Genomic DNA, 17,796 nt, shown 5'->3' on the forward strand with positions numbered 1-17,796 from the left:
CTTTTTCTCGATGTAAAGCCGTGCATAAATATGTTCAACAACACAGCCATGCAAAATAACATTGACAGCTATGAGGTGGCGAAAGCTTGACCTGCATAGCAACAGTTGCTAAACTATTTGGATTGGCATTGGACAATCGCTTTTTGGGGTGGGATTTAGCGAAGGGCTAACTTTTTTATACACATTTCCATTTTTGCACCCATATTACCGTCATGTCAAAATAAAATAATAAATATAAATGGTTTGGCCATTGTAACAGTAAAAGCTGTTGGACCTGTACGTGCCCGTCGGCCACCGGCCTACTTGAGAACGATGCAACTTGGGAACCTAATAATACTTTTTAAGCTATTGGCTGAGGCAGAGGCTGGACATTGCACAGGTGAGGGCACTTGGGCTAATTAGGCCCACTGGCAGAGCCTGACCAGAGCCTTTTGTGGTGTTTGTGGACAACCGTGGGTCCGACCGACTGAATACCGGGCACTGCACTCCCTGTGGGGGTGTGGAGCGCGTGTGCACGGCACTACAGTACAAAATGTTCCATTGGTTACAATCTCCAAGCGAAACACAGAGACTAGGCCTACTTCTGGGAGTCCTGCAGGAGGGTGGCAGCGTTCTGTGTGGCCGGGTTGTGTTAGGGTTAGGGTTAGGGTTAGAGAGACTAGGCCTACTTCTGGGAGTCCTGCAGGAGGGTGGCAGCGTTCTGTGTGGCGGGGTTGTGCTTGGCTAGAGACTAGAGACTAGGCCTACGTACTTCTGGGAGTCCTGCAGGAGGGTGGCAGCGTTCTGTGTGGCTGGGTTGTGCTTGGCTAGAGACTAGGCCTACGTACTTCTGGGAGTCCTGCAGGAGGGTGGCAGCGTTCTGTGTGGCTGGGTTGTGCTTGGGTTAGGGTTAGGGAGACTAGGCCTACGTACTTCTGGGAGTCCTGCAGGAGGGTGGCAGCGTTCTGTGTGGCTGGGTTGTGCTTGGGTTAGGGTTAGGGAGACTAGGCCTACGTACTTCTGGGAGTCCTGCAGGAGGGTGGCAGCGTTCTGTGTGGCTGGGTTGTGCTTGGGTTAGGGTTAGGGAGACTAGGCCTACGTACTTCTGGGAGTCCTGCAGGAGGGTGGCAGCGTTCTGTGTGGCGGGGTTGTGCTTGGGTTAGGGTTAGGGAGACTAGGCCTACGTACTTCTGGGAGTCCTGCAGGAGGGTGGCAGCGTTCTGTGTGGCGGGGTTGTGCTTGGGTTAGGGTTAGGGAGACTAGGCCTACGTACTTCTGGGAGTCCTGCAGGAGGGTGGCAGCGTTCTGTGTGGCTGGGTTGTGCTTGGCTAGAGACTAGGCCTACGTACTTCTGGGAGTCCTGCAGGAGGGTGGCAGCGTTCTGTGTGGCTGGGTTGTGCTTGGGTTAGGGTTAGGGAGACTAGGCCTACGTACTTCTGGGAGTCCTGCAGGAGGGTGGCAGCGTTCTGTGTGGCTGGGTTGTGCTTGGGTTAGGGTTAGGGAGACTAGGCCTACGTACTTCTGGGAGTCCTGCAGGAGGGTGGCAGCGTTCTGTGTGGCTGGGTTGTGCTTGGGTTAGGGTTAGGGAGACTAGGCCTACGTACTTCTGGGAGTCCTGCAGGAGGGTGGCAGCGTTCTGTGTGGCGGGGTTGTGCTTGGGTTAGGGTTAGGGAGACTAGGCCTACGTACTTCTGGGAGTCCTGCAGGAGGGTGGCAGCGTTCTGTGTGGCGGGGTTGTGCTTGGGTTAGGGTTAGGGAGACTAGGCCTACGTACTTCTGGGAGTCCTGCAGGAGGGTGGCAGCGTTCTGTGTGGCTGGGTTGTGCTTGTGCTACGTACTTCTGGGAGTCCTGCAGGAGGGTGGCAGCGTTCTGTGTGGCGGGGTTGTGCTTGGTACTTACTTCTGGGAGTCCTGCAGGAGGGTGGCAGCGTTCTGTGTGGCTGGGTTGTGCTTGGCGTGGCTCAGCCAGCCCTGGGCGTCGTACTCCACCCAGTCCGTCCCGTGGCTGTGGCCCAGCAGGAAGTGATGTGGCTTGTCCCCTTTCAACAACAGACTGGGACCTGGAGGGAGAACGGAGAAGGATGGAGGTTATAGGTGGATTCTGGGGGAGTCCTTGCAATGGAAGCCCCGATCTATATCAGAGTGTGCACGCACGCACGCACGCACGCACGCACGCACGCACACACACACACACACACACAAAAGCGAGAAAAAACAAAACAAAACGGTACTTAGGGTGCTCTTTTAAGTTCTAAAGTCGTATATTTGAAAAATATAAAAAATCTTTTCTAATGCCATAAAGTATACTGTATTTTCCATACAACCCATTATTAGTAGTACATTTAAAAAAAGCTAGCTCGCTGCATCAATAATTTTTTTAATGAAGTTATTATGAATATTGTAATTAAATTCAATGTTGCAAAATAGATGATAGGTGGCAACAAGGAGAAGAGCGGGCGGGAAAAGGAAACATCAGAAGGAGAGAGAAAAGGTACAGGAAAACATGGTTTCCATGCATGTCCTTACCCTTATTGTCTCCCTGCGGACCGTAGTAGCTGAACAGTCTCTCCAGCAGTGTCTCCTCGGTGCCTCCAGGCTGGACAGCCTCTTCCTCCATCAGCCACAGCAGACCCCGTGCCTCGTCTGTCCTGGCCAGGGTACGGACCTGAACCATGGACGGAACAACCATAATAATACTGAGCTATACAGGATGCGTACACATGCGCGCATGCATATGCGCACATACACCATACACACAACCACACAGCAGCAGAGCTTAGCGAACATACTGTACAGGTGTGTTGCAATCACATTTTCACATAAGTAGTCCATAATAGTCCCTGCCACTCACTGTCCCTTTCATTTTGCCTTTCGTCCATTCACTCCCCCACAAGATCGACACAAAGTACCACCGCACAAATGACTTTGGACGTTGTTGTATAATCAGACATAGCAGCGACGTGTTGTCAAAACAGACAGTAACTGTGTTTTGGCACATTATGCCCCACCTTACACTTAGAAAATAAACTAAATCTGTCACAGAGAGAAATACATAAAGAAGTTTCTTAGCAGTATGGCATGATGGGACATTAAAATAATGTCTTTATTGGTAGGAGTAGTGATCAATATGTGGTGCAAAGTTCATCAAAGCTCTCTGTATCACCATATATGGACATCATAAATGACAGCCATTCTCCCTTCTGCCACCAGAGGCAATGGCATAACAATGGTATAACATGCAATCAAGATGTTTTTTTGCAAAGATCACGTTAATGTCATAAATATGTCAGTGGGGTATTCCGTTAAAGACTGAACTGCCGGAGAAGGTCAGCTCAAATAAGGGTTGAGGAACTCCAGTGAATACAGTATACTGCAGGGGGTATGGTTCAACCCATCCACTCTTTTCTTTGTTTGGTGAGTTTTGCTGGGAGGGCTCGCTCAGCGAGTGTAGGCCAAGTTGCTGAGCTGCCTCTATTCTGAGTGCAGTGCAGAAACAAACCTCAATGGTGAGTTCAGTCAAATCATGAAGTACTAGTATTAGATGTGACCATCTCATTAAAGGTCTGATATTAAAATGAAGAATATTCTTCAGGCCCAGTCAAGCACTTTTAAGCCACGCTCTACAGTTTTCTACTTTGGTAATTAATGATGTTATTAGTTTTCCTCCCAATTTGCCACCAGTGTTCTTAACACTGAGCCCGCCAGAAGCGTAGGAAGCTGGTATATCATGATATATTTAAGAATATATTTTCGAGAACGGAGATAGATAGATGGATAGATACTTTATTAATCCCAGAGGGGAAATTGAAGTGTTACAACAGCAATAGGCAGCGCCAAAACATTACATCTCACGGTGGGCGGTGACCGCCTCCGTTGAGAGCAAGCAGGAACAGGAAATAGCAGCTTCCTCCCGGATTTCGGGAGGTGTAGTTCCAGACTATAGAGCATTGGGAGATTGTGGAATAGTTGTATGGCTACGCGAGACTAATTCAATGTAACACAAGTTTTGCAATCTGTAACTCCTGTGATTCAAGTCTGGGTCTCGCGAGAGACACCAAATACCGCTCAGACGAGAGGCAACCCCCGCTTGGGGTGAGATATTGTGAGCTTCAGGCAGCACTATTTTGTCAACCAGTAGGTGTGTACATTTGGAAGATTAGGGAACCACTCACCGATGGAGACAACACTCCACTGCAGATGCGTTAGTGATATTGTGTTACCATACTCTAACTCTAGCATACAAAATGTTAACATTATAATTGCAGATTGAAAACAACCCGGTTAAGAGAGCAGAACTGAATGTTGTCTGAAACGTGGGTTTTGCCCTCCGCCTCCATATCGCTCTGCTTCTTTTCTGGGTTTATGCATTTGTGCTCGGGTTGAGTCCTTGGCATGCTGCCCTTTACTTATTCGTTGGAACTCGAGCACTGCTCGGCCTTGGGTCCTCATTTAGCACACACAGACAAAAACGCAGAAAAGCACGTGCGCACACACGCACGCACACATTATTACTAGAAAGCAATGTTTATTTGCTCTCGCATTTTCAATCAATTTCAACATGACCCAACCCGCATTTAATCTGAATTATAATACTAATTAATGCTACTTTCTTGGACCAGTACACATCCGTGTCGGGGATTTTGTGCATGGGCCAGGTGCCTTCCAAAGGCGTCTCATAAATAAACTTAATTGGATGGGTTTAGCGGTGAAAATCCGTCTGACTGGGGGGGCGGGAGGGAGGAATAAAAGGCATTCTGACCTTACAAGAGCGGAAAGAATCAAAAACTTGACTGCAATTAATATCACTGATGTAGAATGAATTCCAAAAAAAAGGAAATGGAGCGAATTGGAAAAACAACAAGCTGTGATCACTGAATAGCGAGCTAATTGGTACTGTAGGAGGAAACCGACCTCGTGTGGCATATGAAGGGTAATTTGTTTGCTTGTGTCACAAACTCGAGCCAATTTACATGCAATTCCGGTATCTACTTAACTAAAAAAGGAGGTCACAGGAAGGAATATTCCCTGTGCAGCTCTGTAACATCTTCATCAAAACTATAACTTAACTGCCAAAAGCATGAACATGCCAGGAAAAAAACTCCCACACAGGATCCATGTAAAGAAATAAATACTCCATCGTGGTTCTAGGCCTCTGCAAAAAAGTTGCCCTTTACATCAGTGTCTGTAGAGTGTAGACTCATTCATTCATTCATACTGTATGTATGACTTTGAGGGAATTTCATTATATCTGGCACAGACACATGAAATCCAACCAAAGTGTTCCTGAGATATCGCATAGGTCGTGCGTACAGTACAGTACGTACTTAAGAACAGACAATCCAAAAATATTATGCCTGGCTTTGGCCATGGCTGTCGATAGCAAAGGCATAAGAATAACCCGAACCAATTTGCAGACACAAGTCATTCTGCACTTTTATAGGAATACATTCAACCAAATTGATACAGAATAAAGTGCCCCCGCACTTTTGGGGTGACAACAATTTAACATGTTCCTGCAGTTACAGTAAACTGATTTGAGTACATTATCTATTATATCTCTGTGTGTTTGTACATTATTATACGTGATTATTATACGTGATATCGTGTTTTTTAACCATAATGAATATTTATGTAAACAAGAATTGTATTAACCCATTCTGGGCGGGAACCCCTTTTGGTGTTTTAACTAAGCATTTATGTTATACTTTAGCTATTGAAAAATAGCAGATCTACAAGCTCATAGCGCGCCACCGAGTGGCGCACTACGAGCTTGTAGGTCTGCTATTTTTGAAAGATCGTAAAAATGCGGCACAAATCTTTGAATATATATTCTTTCAGAGCGAACTTTTTTTTTTTTTTCGACGTCAGGCCTAAATGGGTTAAACATTTGTACATTTTGTACAATAAAGACCAGTACATGGAACGCAAGAAGAGATGCATTATGAAATATCGCATCTGCTCAGAATGAACCGAACCATGACTCAAATAAAAGTCCCTACACTCAAGCACCACACCTGTTGGAAATGTGACAGCAGACATTGACTGGTTGTTAATGACTAGAGGACGTCTTGTGAATTTCAGTGTTTGTTTTTTCTGCTTACCAGGGTTTGTGTCGAGGCTTGGTCAATAGCAGCCACAGACTGTGATGTACTGGGCTCTATGTCATCTAAAAGCTCAAGCTCTATGTTTTCCTAGATGCGGGAGAAGAAAGGGTTTGGGTTAGTCAACTATAATAGGGTTAAACAGTTACACTGACTAGATCACATAAGTCATTTAGGGCCCTATTATGCGTGTCTTAAGTACCAGGTCTTATGACTTAACTTAAGACCTGGAGGCGTGGTCAATGCTGTTTGGCCACTCAGAATAGCCAAATGGCATTGATCACGCCTCCAGGTCTTAAGTTAAGTAATAAGACCTGGTACTTAAGACACGCATAATAGGGCCCATAGAGTCAAATCATCAGTGTTCATTTTGTTGTGTGCACAAATGGAATCAAATGGACTCGTTTGGTTCCATTTGTACACTTTCAGAGTTACAATTAGATTATCACAAGGATTTTAGTTTTTACTGTGCAGTGTGCACAACAAAAATTATCACATTTCTTTGCTGGAGATTGGGTTGTGTACTACAGTGTGTGAGTCTTCACATTTCATCCAAGACAGCATTTCTGATTTTTTTTCCCACAGATCTGTTATTTTGATTCGTAAAGCATGATAATAAAAAAAAAGACATGTTAATGACATTTCTAATCAATGTATAGACAGTATATTTAAAAGAGGAAGCAGAATAATGCAGGTGAATTTGGAGAGAGTGTATCACTCTACACAGTAGAACACACTTGGGTAGACAGACGGTATCTCTATGCATAGTGCTTCTCAGTCAGGGCGGAAGCTATTCATGAGCATGACAATAGGAAGAAAGGACGCTTTGTATTTGAATGCTTTGTGTACACACTCAGTTTAAATACTGCGCATGTTACTTAGTATGCATACAAAGGAACCATCTGTCTTTTAATATGTAATGGGTTTGTGTAAAAGTGTGCACTGTGTGCACAGGCTATGTGCAGTTGTGCACATAGGAACATAGGGCAGTCATGCCTATGCAGACTGCAGGTTAGAGGTGTGTGTATTGTGTGTGTGTGTGTGTGTGCGTGCGTGCGTGCGTGCGTGCACTCGGCATGAAGCCTATGTCTGCTGTCTGTCTGTCTGTCTGTCTGCACCTCCTTGTATCTCTCCAGCTCCTGGACAAAGGTGCGCTCATGGAACAGGGTCTGAAGCCTCTCCTGGGCGTAGTTGTGGCACAGCTCCTCAAAAGTGGCACCTCGCTGGCGCCGTGCGATGCGCGGGTTCTGGAAGCCTGGCGTGTCCACGATCAGCAGAGAGCACAGAGAGTGCTGGCTCGACTTCAAGGCCCTGGGAGACACCCATGTGACAAGAAAGAAAGAAAGAGACCAGGATTAGCATGTTTTTTGTGAGGGTACCTACCTACCCTAGGGGGCACAGGAAGAACATGCAAACTCCACACAGAAAGGCCCTTTTGCCAACCCCACCCAGGGTATGGGCACTGATGACGTGTCCCCAGCGGGAACCCAAGACCTTCCAGCTGTGAGGCGACAGCACTACCGACTGCGCCACCGTGCCCCCTCATTTAAAGATATTTTAAAAGGGTATTTCAGTGCCATTAGGCAGTAAAAGTGAAGCACGGACGCAGAGAGGGATGACATGCAGGACCTGAGCTGCATTTCAATGCAGGACATCACAATTATGTGGTGCAGGCACTAACCGCCGCTTGAGCCACAGCAGGGTGGCCAGTTGAAACATTTTTTTCAACCAATCATTGAATAGATTACCATTGAAGCAAAAAGGAGGTGAAGGGCATGGACTATTTAGATTATATTAGCTTGCTGTAGCATACACTATGGTGACCCATGGGAGACAGAGGGAAGGCTGAAGGGGAGCCATGACTGTGAAAGACACACTTGTGACGAGAATACTCTTGTGGAAAAACACTGGATTGACGAATCTACTCTACAGCAAACAAAAAAATAAGTGCACTTAAATGCCAAATAAGTGGATTGTTGTGAATGCTAAGGTTATAGTTACACACTGTATATAGTTTGATTTCTAGATGGAAAACACTATTCAGAACTTTTTACCCCAATACAAATGATTTGACTCATTAAGGAAAACAAATTAATTGCATTACATGTGTTATTGATCAAGAGCTGACTCATCTAGCAAATTAAAATATATGACTACACTGACATTTATTTGACGCAATTGTTTGCATTACCGATTCTGCTTTTAATTAATTGTAGTAGGAGCTAAACATGGAGGTGAAGGAAATATAGAGCATGTGGCACGCGCACGCACGCGCACACGCACAATGCACACACACACACACACACACACACACCTGTTAACCAGAGAGATGACCAATGTGAAGAGCTCCGAGTACAGGCCTGATGCCATGGCCTCCAAACACTCCAAAGCTGTGATCTTAGAACCTGAGAGAGAGAGACAGACAAAGAGATAAGAGGCACAGAGCGATAGAGAGACATAGAGACACAGAGAGAGAGAGAGACAGACAGAGGAACAGAAAGAGGGATAAGAGACACAGAGCGACAGAGAGACATAGAGACACAGAGAGAGAGAGAACGAGATAAGAGGTACGCAAAGGGTGACCGAGAGTGTGTGACAGCAAAGAGAGAGAAGAGACAAGAGAAGCAAAGTGTGCGAGAGAGAAAACATTAATCATTCAGAAGACAACGCAGAATGAGAGAGAGAGACAGCCAACCATTTCCATTCAGACAGAGTCTGAGCAACAATTAGCGTTCTCCAATTGCTCCCAGGTGAACCCCACAATAAATCCCTCAGATAGAGACCCCCCAGTCTCTGGTGGCCGTCTCTCACCTGATCCGTCGCCTTCGCCGGCCGCGTCGGGGCCTCCTCTGAAAGAGGTGGAGCGCTGGAGCCCTTTGATCTGGTGCTTGAAGATGGACGAGGACAGCTCCTCCAGGGTGCAGCCCAGGAGGTAAGCAGCCTTCTGAGCCCACTCGTGACGGGCAAACTGCTTGCGGCCCGCTGCAGCATCAAAGTGGAGGAGAGGAGAGGTTAGCAGGCATCTACTGTGGTTAAAGCGCAAATAACATGCATTAAAAAACTGCTTTTAATATTTAATATCATATTGTCTATGTCCCTCAAAGTTATGTCTAATGGTTTGATCCTCAATCACCACTCTGATATAACCAGCCCTTGTCATTTCTTTCTGGACTTTGAAAGCAGTTTTAGCTGCAGTACCACAATGTCCTGAGGTGGTGGGAGTGCTGATATGCAGATTATTTAATATTTGAGTCATTATAATACTGATGCTAGATAAAACCAGGCTTGTTTCCATTCCATGCCAGCTTGGAAAATCAACAATGGTGGACATTGTAAACACAGTGGAAATGCAAAAGTGGAACTGAAGACTGAAGAAGAGGAGGAATTATACAAAGTAGGGTGACATTGATGACATCACGATGAGGACAAAATCAGTTGAGCTGTTCCTGAGAGCAATTTCCATTAAAGCACCTATATGATATGAAAGCCTGATTGTTCAAAATTGGTTATTTGTGGGGATAGAAAACACATATGGGAGCCCCAAAAACACAAAAGAAATTGAAAAAGTTGAATTTTATGTTATAGGTCCTTTAAATGAAAACAGGCTTAAAAGCGGACACGCCAACGCAATTAAGGAGTTTTGGACAGAAGCGATTGTACGACCTCTTTGATATGAAGGCGGTGAAACAGCGGGAGTCTGTGCTGGTCTATGAGTGGCAGTGGCGATAAGGGGATGTACAGTATGTTATGACTGTTATAGTCCATGTTAGTTTATAACCTCTAGCACCAGCTCAGTGGCCTTGTGGTTAGAGTGTCCGCCCTGAGACTGGGAGGTCGGTGTTCGATCCCCGGCCGGGTCATACCAAAGACTCTAAAAATGGGACCCAGTGCCTCCCTACTTGACACTCAGCATCAAGGGTTGGATTGGGGGTAAATCCCTGTGACATACTAGCATCATGTCCAGGGGGTGTACTTGTAGCCTGGCTAATAAGCCAGACCGAATCAGCCGTTGGCAAAAAAAAAATTGCCTGCTGGCGGATTACGGTCTGGAGATGCTCAATTGTACGCCCATTTCCTACACCAGAGAACTGGTGTGGCCAATCGGGACACGGTATGCAATATGGGCGGGCTTTGGTACAGTGACGTTCAATGCTTGAGACCTTTGACTGACAGTAGCTCTGACCAATAAGCCTATCTCACAGAATTTCCCCGCCCCCCTAAATACGCCCCCTTTCGGGGTTAGTGGTGATAGCGTGACGTCACTCCATAGACGCTCCATGTTAACAGAGGTAATTTAAGAAGTCTACAACTTTTGTTTTCTCAAGGTAAGGTTTGTTCTATCTGTTCGACCTGATTTACCATCTTGTTTGCTTCATAATAATATTGGTCTGTCACATTTTTACATTAGAAAATGTACTTAGATTCTCCAGAGAAAAAAACGTGTAAATGCTCATGTTAAAGACACCACTATTTACCGGAAGTGGGCGTGGAAAACGGGCTGTGAGATAGGCCTATTGCGTCAAAGAGAAATTGTTTGAACCCGCCCCCCCGGGAAACAAGATCCATACACAGCATCTCCAGACTCAAATACCACACGACAGTGGCTTATTAGCCAGGCTAGTGTACTTGTACATCAAGCTGCCTCACGCTACAAAAACAGGAGATAGGCTCCTGCCGTATGGGCCTCATGGCTCTGCAAGGTTACTTACTTACTCTAGCACCATAGTAGTATGGCCTATAGTACAAGTTATTAAGAAATCTGTGTGAACCCAGAGCATTCAAGTAAATTAAAGTACAGTATGAAAACTACCAAAGTGTGGTAGCCGTAACAAAGTGTGACTTTGGTTCTGGGAGCTCTGTGGCGGCAGCTGCATTCAGCGAACGCATCTGAACAAAGAAGTGTTGAGACATAAGAACTAAAGCCACCCAGGATTTGACTGCTAAGCAGTGTCGTTTCACCACTACTGATTTTGCAGTCTGTCTGGTGTGTGCGTGTGTCTGTAATTGAAGATGTGCTCCAACTGGATTGGAGGCTGTGCAAAGCCAGATAATCAGAACTGAATGGCGCAACATGGCGGCCTGCGTAAGAAAAGAAATCAACAGCACACCCTGTTAAGCAGAGTTCATCTGAGGTACGCAGGGTGGATAGGGAGAGTAACTAAACAGATACAATTTAACAGACATGTAGGGAAGAAAAGTGAATACCGGTAGACTAGATAAACAGAATTAATAACAAGCTTTGGTTTGAGGCTGCCTTGTACCGCGACAGCAGCGAGGGAGCGGAAACTATAGACGTGGGAGAAGACATCAAACGGAGAGCTTTAGAAAATAACAAAAAAAACGGACAACAAACTTTCTGATCCCCATGTCTCTCATCTCACAGAACAGAGAATGGAGGAGGTGGAGGAGGAGGGGGAAGAAAGAGGAGGGGGAATTGTCATGAGGCAAAGAGAGAAGACAACAAGACAAAAGGGAAGGAGACAGGAGGTGAGGAAAGTGGTGGAAAAAACAATAAAAATGCTAATGACTTAACCCATTTTGGGCGGGAACCCCTTTTGGTGTTAGCATTATGTTATGCTTTAGCTATTGAAAAATAGCAGATCTACAAGCTCATAGCGCGCCACCGAGTGGCGCGCTACAAGCTTGTAGGTCTGCTATTTTTGAAAAATCGAAGAACGACTGACATAGAAACATAGCTTTTTCAGAAAACTGTCAGGATGTAGAAGACATTTTTTAGAATCTGATCTCAGGTCAAAACGGGTTAAGGTCTGCGAAGAACGATAGAGGCATTAAGAGAGTAGAAATAAGGCGGGGGGGTGGGTGGGGAAGGGGGGGGGTAAGTAAAAAAACAACAACAGTGCAGAACAACTGTTGTTTTCCTGTTCTTTTCATTACCTTCATCTTCCTCTGCGTTTGATAGGGCGCAGCATGCAAACATGCAAGTAGAGAGAGGGGGTTAGAAAAAACACAATTCATGTAACCACCAGTTCACATTCACTGGAAACAACACAAACAAACAAACAAAAACAAAACAGACACAATGTGTTAAAACAACAACAGGTATATCCCAGCATGCTTTGCAACAAGCGCAGGCTGAGGAGCCCACCGTGTCAGTGTGGATGACACAACACTGTTTATAAAGATCAGAGGAAAGGGGCGTGGTCAGCTCTGGTCCTGACAGCTGGGAAAGTGTGTGTGTGCAATTATGTGTCTATTATGATTAACCCATTTTGGGGCGGGAACCCCTTTTGGTGTTTTAAGCATTATGTTATACTTTAGCTATTGAAAATAGCAGATCTACAAGCTCATAGCGTGGCACTAGGTCTGCTATTTTTGAAAAATCGTGAAAATGTGCCTCAAATCTTTGAATATATATTCTTTCAGAGTTTCAGTTTTTAACTCAAATCTTTGCTTCTGGGGGGGTCCCTGAAACAACATATTTTCAGATGGGGGTCGGCGGCATATTACATATAATTTTGGGGTCCTTGACATGAAATATTGAGAACCACTGAAACATGAGGTTTTTCAGAAAAGGCCAAAATGGGTTAAATAAGTTATCGTTTCACTGAGAGCCCCTTGGGGACCATAAGGTCCTCCCCCCCCCGAGGCCAGTGTTTTGCTCAAGGGCACGGGCAAGAGTATGTTCACAAGTTTAGGCATGTCTCTTTGGTGTGGTAGGAAACCCATGTAACATGGGAGAGAACATCCACACAGAAAGTGTGTTCCGGGACGCTCAATAGGATGGACGACTGACTTAAAATGGGGCTTTTACCATATGCACGTATCAGGACTCGTTTCTGGCTCTGAGTGAGCTCTGAACAGGCTGCAACTTTAGAAAAATACACTGAAGGAATATGTCTGGAATTGGGGCTGGGGTGGACTGCGGGATATTTCTGTGCAACTCTGTTATATTGTTTTGTTTTGTTTTGTTATGCGTTTGTTTTGTTATGCATTTCTTTGGTTGTGTTTTGTCTATGTCTGTCAATGTTTCATATACAAAAGAAAATTAATAAAGTACAAATCATAAAAAAAAAAAAGAGTGTGTGCCGGGACCACCAGAGATGCTCACCTCCACTCTGGGCAGAGAAAAATAAGTATGTTGTCCAGACGGACTAGCATCCTCGGCGCTATGACTCGTACTGTTGTTCAGTACAGAGTCTTTATGAAGCTCGAACCCGTACAGAGAAAGAGGTTTAGTGGAACCACAGCCTGTGAAACGTCCTTTTCTTCCTGTTGCCGTGGCAGCCAGGCATGCTGCTGTGTGTGTGTTGTTTGGAGTCAAACGACAAGTCTGACCCCTACTGGCAGGTGAGAACATGGTTCAAAGTGAACTCCACTCAACTCGTGTTTGTCTCGTCGCTGTCGGGAGGTAAAACCGTGTATGTCCAAAACAGTCAGTGTGCTCCAATGGATCCAATGTAATTATTTAGTATCAAGAGCTTTTCATTGGTTCAGTTTTTATACAACTCAGACAGGCTTAACCCATTTTGACCTGAGATCAGATTCTAAAAATGTCTTCTACATCCTGACAGTTTTCTGAAAAAGCTATGTTTCTATGTCAGTCGTTCTTCGATTTTTCAAAAATAGCAGACCTACAAGCTCGTAGCGCGCCACTCGGTGGCGCGCTACGAGCTTGTAGATCTGCTATTTTTCAATAGCTAAAGCATAACATAATGCTAACACCAAAAGGGGATCCCGCCCAGAATGGGTTAAACACATTCCCTTTTTTTAATTCAATAGCAACTCTATGAACTCACAACGCATTGCATTACGAGTCTGCGACGCATCAGCTATTTTTACTACTTTTGTGTGACACGGCACTGACTGCCGTATGACGAAGTAGGGTGGGAAAAAAACATGAAATATGGAGATACAAGGTTTCCCGCCCCGACAGCAACGTTATGTTGCTGCAGCCTAAATGGACACGACTGCCCTTATTTCTAGTATAATATATACTGTATTGTTTTTTAAAGACACATACGCTTGATGTGTGGTGTTCCTAATTCATTAATAGTTGTGCTATTTTGTACACCAGCATATTGCTATCGAGTCTTGAACCAGTCAGGTGAGGCACAGGGAATGAATGTCTAGCAGTATAATGCAACCCAGAGTTGAGTGGTGCAGCAGATGAGAAGGGATACGGAGAGAGGGAGAGGGAGAGAGAGAGAGAGAGAGAGAGAGAGAGAGAGAGAGAGAGAGAGAGAGAGAGAGAGAGAGAGAGAGCGGGGGAGAGAGAGAGAGCGGGGGAGAGAGAGAGAGAGAGAGAGAGAGACAGAGAGAGAGAGAGAGAGAGAGAGAGAGAGAGAGAGAGAGAGAGAGGGAGAGGGAGAGGGAGAGGGAGAGGGAGAGGGAGAGAGAGAGAGAATCAAAGAAATCCATACACCTTCTTGTTATAAGGATACGTGAGTGTGAGCAAGCAAGCACCCCCCCACACCCCCGACAGACAGACACAGACAGACAGACAGACAGACAGACAGACAGACAGACAGACAGACAGACAGACAGACAGACAGACAGACACTTACTTCACAGAAGAGCACAGTAGATGTGTATTACATACACACAAAAGCTGTGTGTATGTAAAAAATTGTTCTCTCCTTCGGCCACACATGCAAAGAATTTTTAATTCCCTGTTCTGTCTTCGCACATGCACGCACGTGCCTGTGCACACACACACGCAGGCACACACACACACAGTGGAGTGGAGATGAGCTTTGGCCTGCGGTGCAATGATTAAAAAGTTCATTACCGCTTTCATCTAGGTCTGTGACTGCAGAAAGGGAGAGGCATATCACAGTACCGTGAATAACATTTGCTAGCAACGACCTATCTGTCTTCATTAGCGATAGATGGGAAAATATGTCCACCATTGCATTTACAACCGCCCCATTCCCTCTCCCCAAACCGCCCCATTCCCTCTCCCCCAAATAGAATTAAAACTTCTCAGGAGCCCTTGGTTGTTCCAGGCTCTTTTGTATTAAGGCAGAAGGACAATTTCCTCTCGACAGGCCTAATGAATGGCTAGGCGGGCTCACCGCTTCTTGGTGTCTTTGAACCACTTATTTAATTAAGGAGCTTGCAGCAGAATGGGAGCCAAATGGATATTCAGAGGCACGCGTGCTTCCTCTGGCCATTTCTGCCTTATCGCAAAAAAATAATAATAATTACACGGTTGTGCAATGAAAAGGGAGTGAGGTTTGTTGTCATCCTTCATTTTGTAATAATGGGTGAATCGTGACAAGCAATATCAAAGCCCCCTAAATAATCTGTCGCGTAAAGATAAACGCACACACCAAGGCTCTTTGAACGCCCACTAATAAAGGACTAATAGTCTAATACGCTCCGATGAGAGCCAGTGCGGGGGATGTGTGGGTCGCTTTGCTCTGCTCCTTCCAGTCAGTCAGGTTATGGGCTAATAAAAGCACGAGGAGATACCGTGAACCTGTGTGAGGATCAAACCGCAAGAGGATTGCACTTGATTTCATTCTACAGAAGTCATGTGGTTTGTTGGTTTACTCCATTGTACTCCATTTTAAAGAAGCAGGTCGCACAGCTCGTAGCCACAATGCAACAGGGTAAAGGGTGACCAAGGTTTTGACAACAATTCCCTCAGTGTTTTCAAAACACCTTGGAGGAAGAAAATTGTTGTAGAAAATAAAATTGTTTTTTTTTTTTGCATCGTGGCTATACGAGCTGTGCAACCTCCATCTTATACACAGTTGTGTATACTCTCTGGTCAGTAGCACCTCCTCAACAATTGTTGTGAACTCCTAACTCCTGTACCTCTTAACGCAGACAACACAGCACATACATGCACATTTAACGTTGTAAATGACAGTCGACGAAGCAACGGTAATGTCATGTTAGCGCACTGCCCATAAATGCATTAATGCGTGGGATCTCAATTCCAAAATTGTGGTTGAGTTTATAGGTCAATCAGATGTCCTGGGGGTGGTGCTGGATACCTTTAGTGGCCCCTGCGGCTCCCAGGTGGTAGATGGACCCCAGGACCAGCCAGAGGGCCTTCTGCTCCTCCCCAGAAATGCCCAGCACCTTCATGGCTGCCTGCAGCTTGGTGAACTGCTGGGAGGCCCGCTGCTTGTCCTCGGGCTGAGTGGAGGAGTGGAGGAAGAGACACAAGAGGGATCAGAGAGAGAAGGTAGAAGGCACATTATTAAAAGAAAAAGAGAGAGTGCCAATGGTGAGGGGGGTGGAAGGAAGGAGGGAGGTGAAGCAATTGTGTAATAATCATTTGACTATTCAAACAGCACGTGTGTTTTACATCTTATATTATGAATGGCAAATGGTACACGCCCTTTCCTGGGGTGTTCGTGCCATCCTCATCAGTGTCCTCACTTTCCATTGCTATGTTTTCGCACATTACATGTCAAATGATCACACGTGTAACTACCCACCGATTCCAGAACGCAACGAAGCGTTGCAAAACCGCATTCCAATTTATCGCTATACATTTGCCTCTTTGTGCCATATTTACTTTCTTTGGCTCATTTTGCTTCAGTAGCAAACTACACTGTGCGTGCGTGTGTGTCTCTCAGATGTGCAGGCCAGGGCGGTACTTAACAATTACATTACAATTACAATTCAGACAAACAGAGAGACTAATGCATAAACACAAACACCACACTGTGACCACACGACACGCCATGGCTAGTAATCACGCCAAACCACATCATAGCGAGCCCACTGAGTGGAGAGACCCCTCAATCATAACATCTTCTGCAATTACCTTGGACTGAGGCAGGATCCCAAAAGCACTGTTCTCTGCTAAGTGGTTAAAGTGCAGCTCCGTTCTGTGGGAGGCGAGGAGAGGAGAGCAGGAGAGAGGAGAGAATCAATGGGTGAAATGACATGAAATGACACACTTCTCCAACACAAGGTTGATAAATGGGAGAGAGTGTGCTAAAGGCTGCTGCTATTATGTCCAACCACGCCTGCTTATCGCCACTAACTCAGACGGAGCCGCTCAGTACAGGACACACAGGGGCTGCCGTTTGACTGAGACAAAGCACCAAACTGTGCATCGTATTTGTTTTACTGCCCCATTGTTTAAGAACCAGACATCATTGTGGCATCACAGGTTCAAATCCCAGTTAACCCATTTTGGGCGGGAAACCCTTTTGGTGTTAGCATTATGTTATGCTTTAGCTATTGAAAAATAGCAGATCTACAAGCTCATAGCGCGCCACCGAGTGGCGCGCTACGAGCTTGTAGGTCTGCTATTTTTGAAAAATCGAAGAACAACTGACATAGAAACATAGCTTTTTCAGAAAACTGTCAGGATGTAGAAGACATTTTTAGAATCTGATCTCGGGTCAAAATGGGTCTTAAGCATCACCTTAACTCGAGTCACTGTACTATCTAACAAAGCAGACTTCTTCTAAAACATATATATATATATATTTTTTTTTAAACCTAGTCTTTGGCCTGGCCTGCCTTGGGCATCAGGCACGCTACAATGAACGTGAAAATACAACGGAATGACAACAACGTTGTCATTTAAACTAAATCAATTAAACTGATGCAATGAAATATTCTGCTTAGGCCAACTGATTGCTTTTCAGCATGCACGCCTGAAGTTAGACTTCTGCAGCAATAAGTAAATAAGTACGGTATCTAGGGATATCACCCCCCCCCCTTTTTCCCTCACTGTATACGTTTCTTTTCCCTTTTTACCTCCATTATGATGAATTCCTGT

The 17,796-nt window shown here is 45.3% G+C and overlaps 1 protein-coding gene across 1 annotated transcript in view; it reads right to left on the reverse strand.

Annotated features, from left to right (window-relative positions):
- LOC306931963 (unconventional myosin-XVIIIa-like) overlaps positions 1-17,796 on the reverse strand; it is a 128,534-nt gene that overhangs the window by 88,204 nt on the left and 22,534 nt on the right. The window contains exons 9-16 of the mRNA XM_079513668.1: positions 16,828-16,891; positions 16,046-16,190; positions 8,892-9,062; positions 8,395-8,485; positions 7,199-7,391; positions 6,081-6,170; positions 2,506-2,644; positions 1,880-2,039 (exon numbers count right to left, since the gene is read on the reverse strand). Of these exons, the coding sequence (XP_079369794.1) occupies positions 1,880-2,039; positions 2,506-2,644; positions 6,081-6,170; positions 7,199-7,391; positions 8,395-8,485; positions 8,892-9,062; positions 16,046-16,190; positions 16,828-16,891 (1,053 nt within the window). The remainder of the gene's footprint in view (positions 1-1,879; positions 2,040-2,505; positions 2,645-6,080; positions 6,171-7,198; positions 7,392-8,394; positions 8,486-8,891; positions 9,063-16,045; positions 16,191-16,827; positions 16,892-17,796) is intronic.

Source organism: Electrona antarctica (genome assembly GCF_951216825.1).
Source record: "Electrona antarctica genome assembly, chromosome: 11".
In the NCBI taxonomy this organism is placed as follows: Eukaryota; Metazoa; Chordata; class Actinopteri; order Myctophiformes; family Myctophidae; genus Electrona; species Electrona antarctica.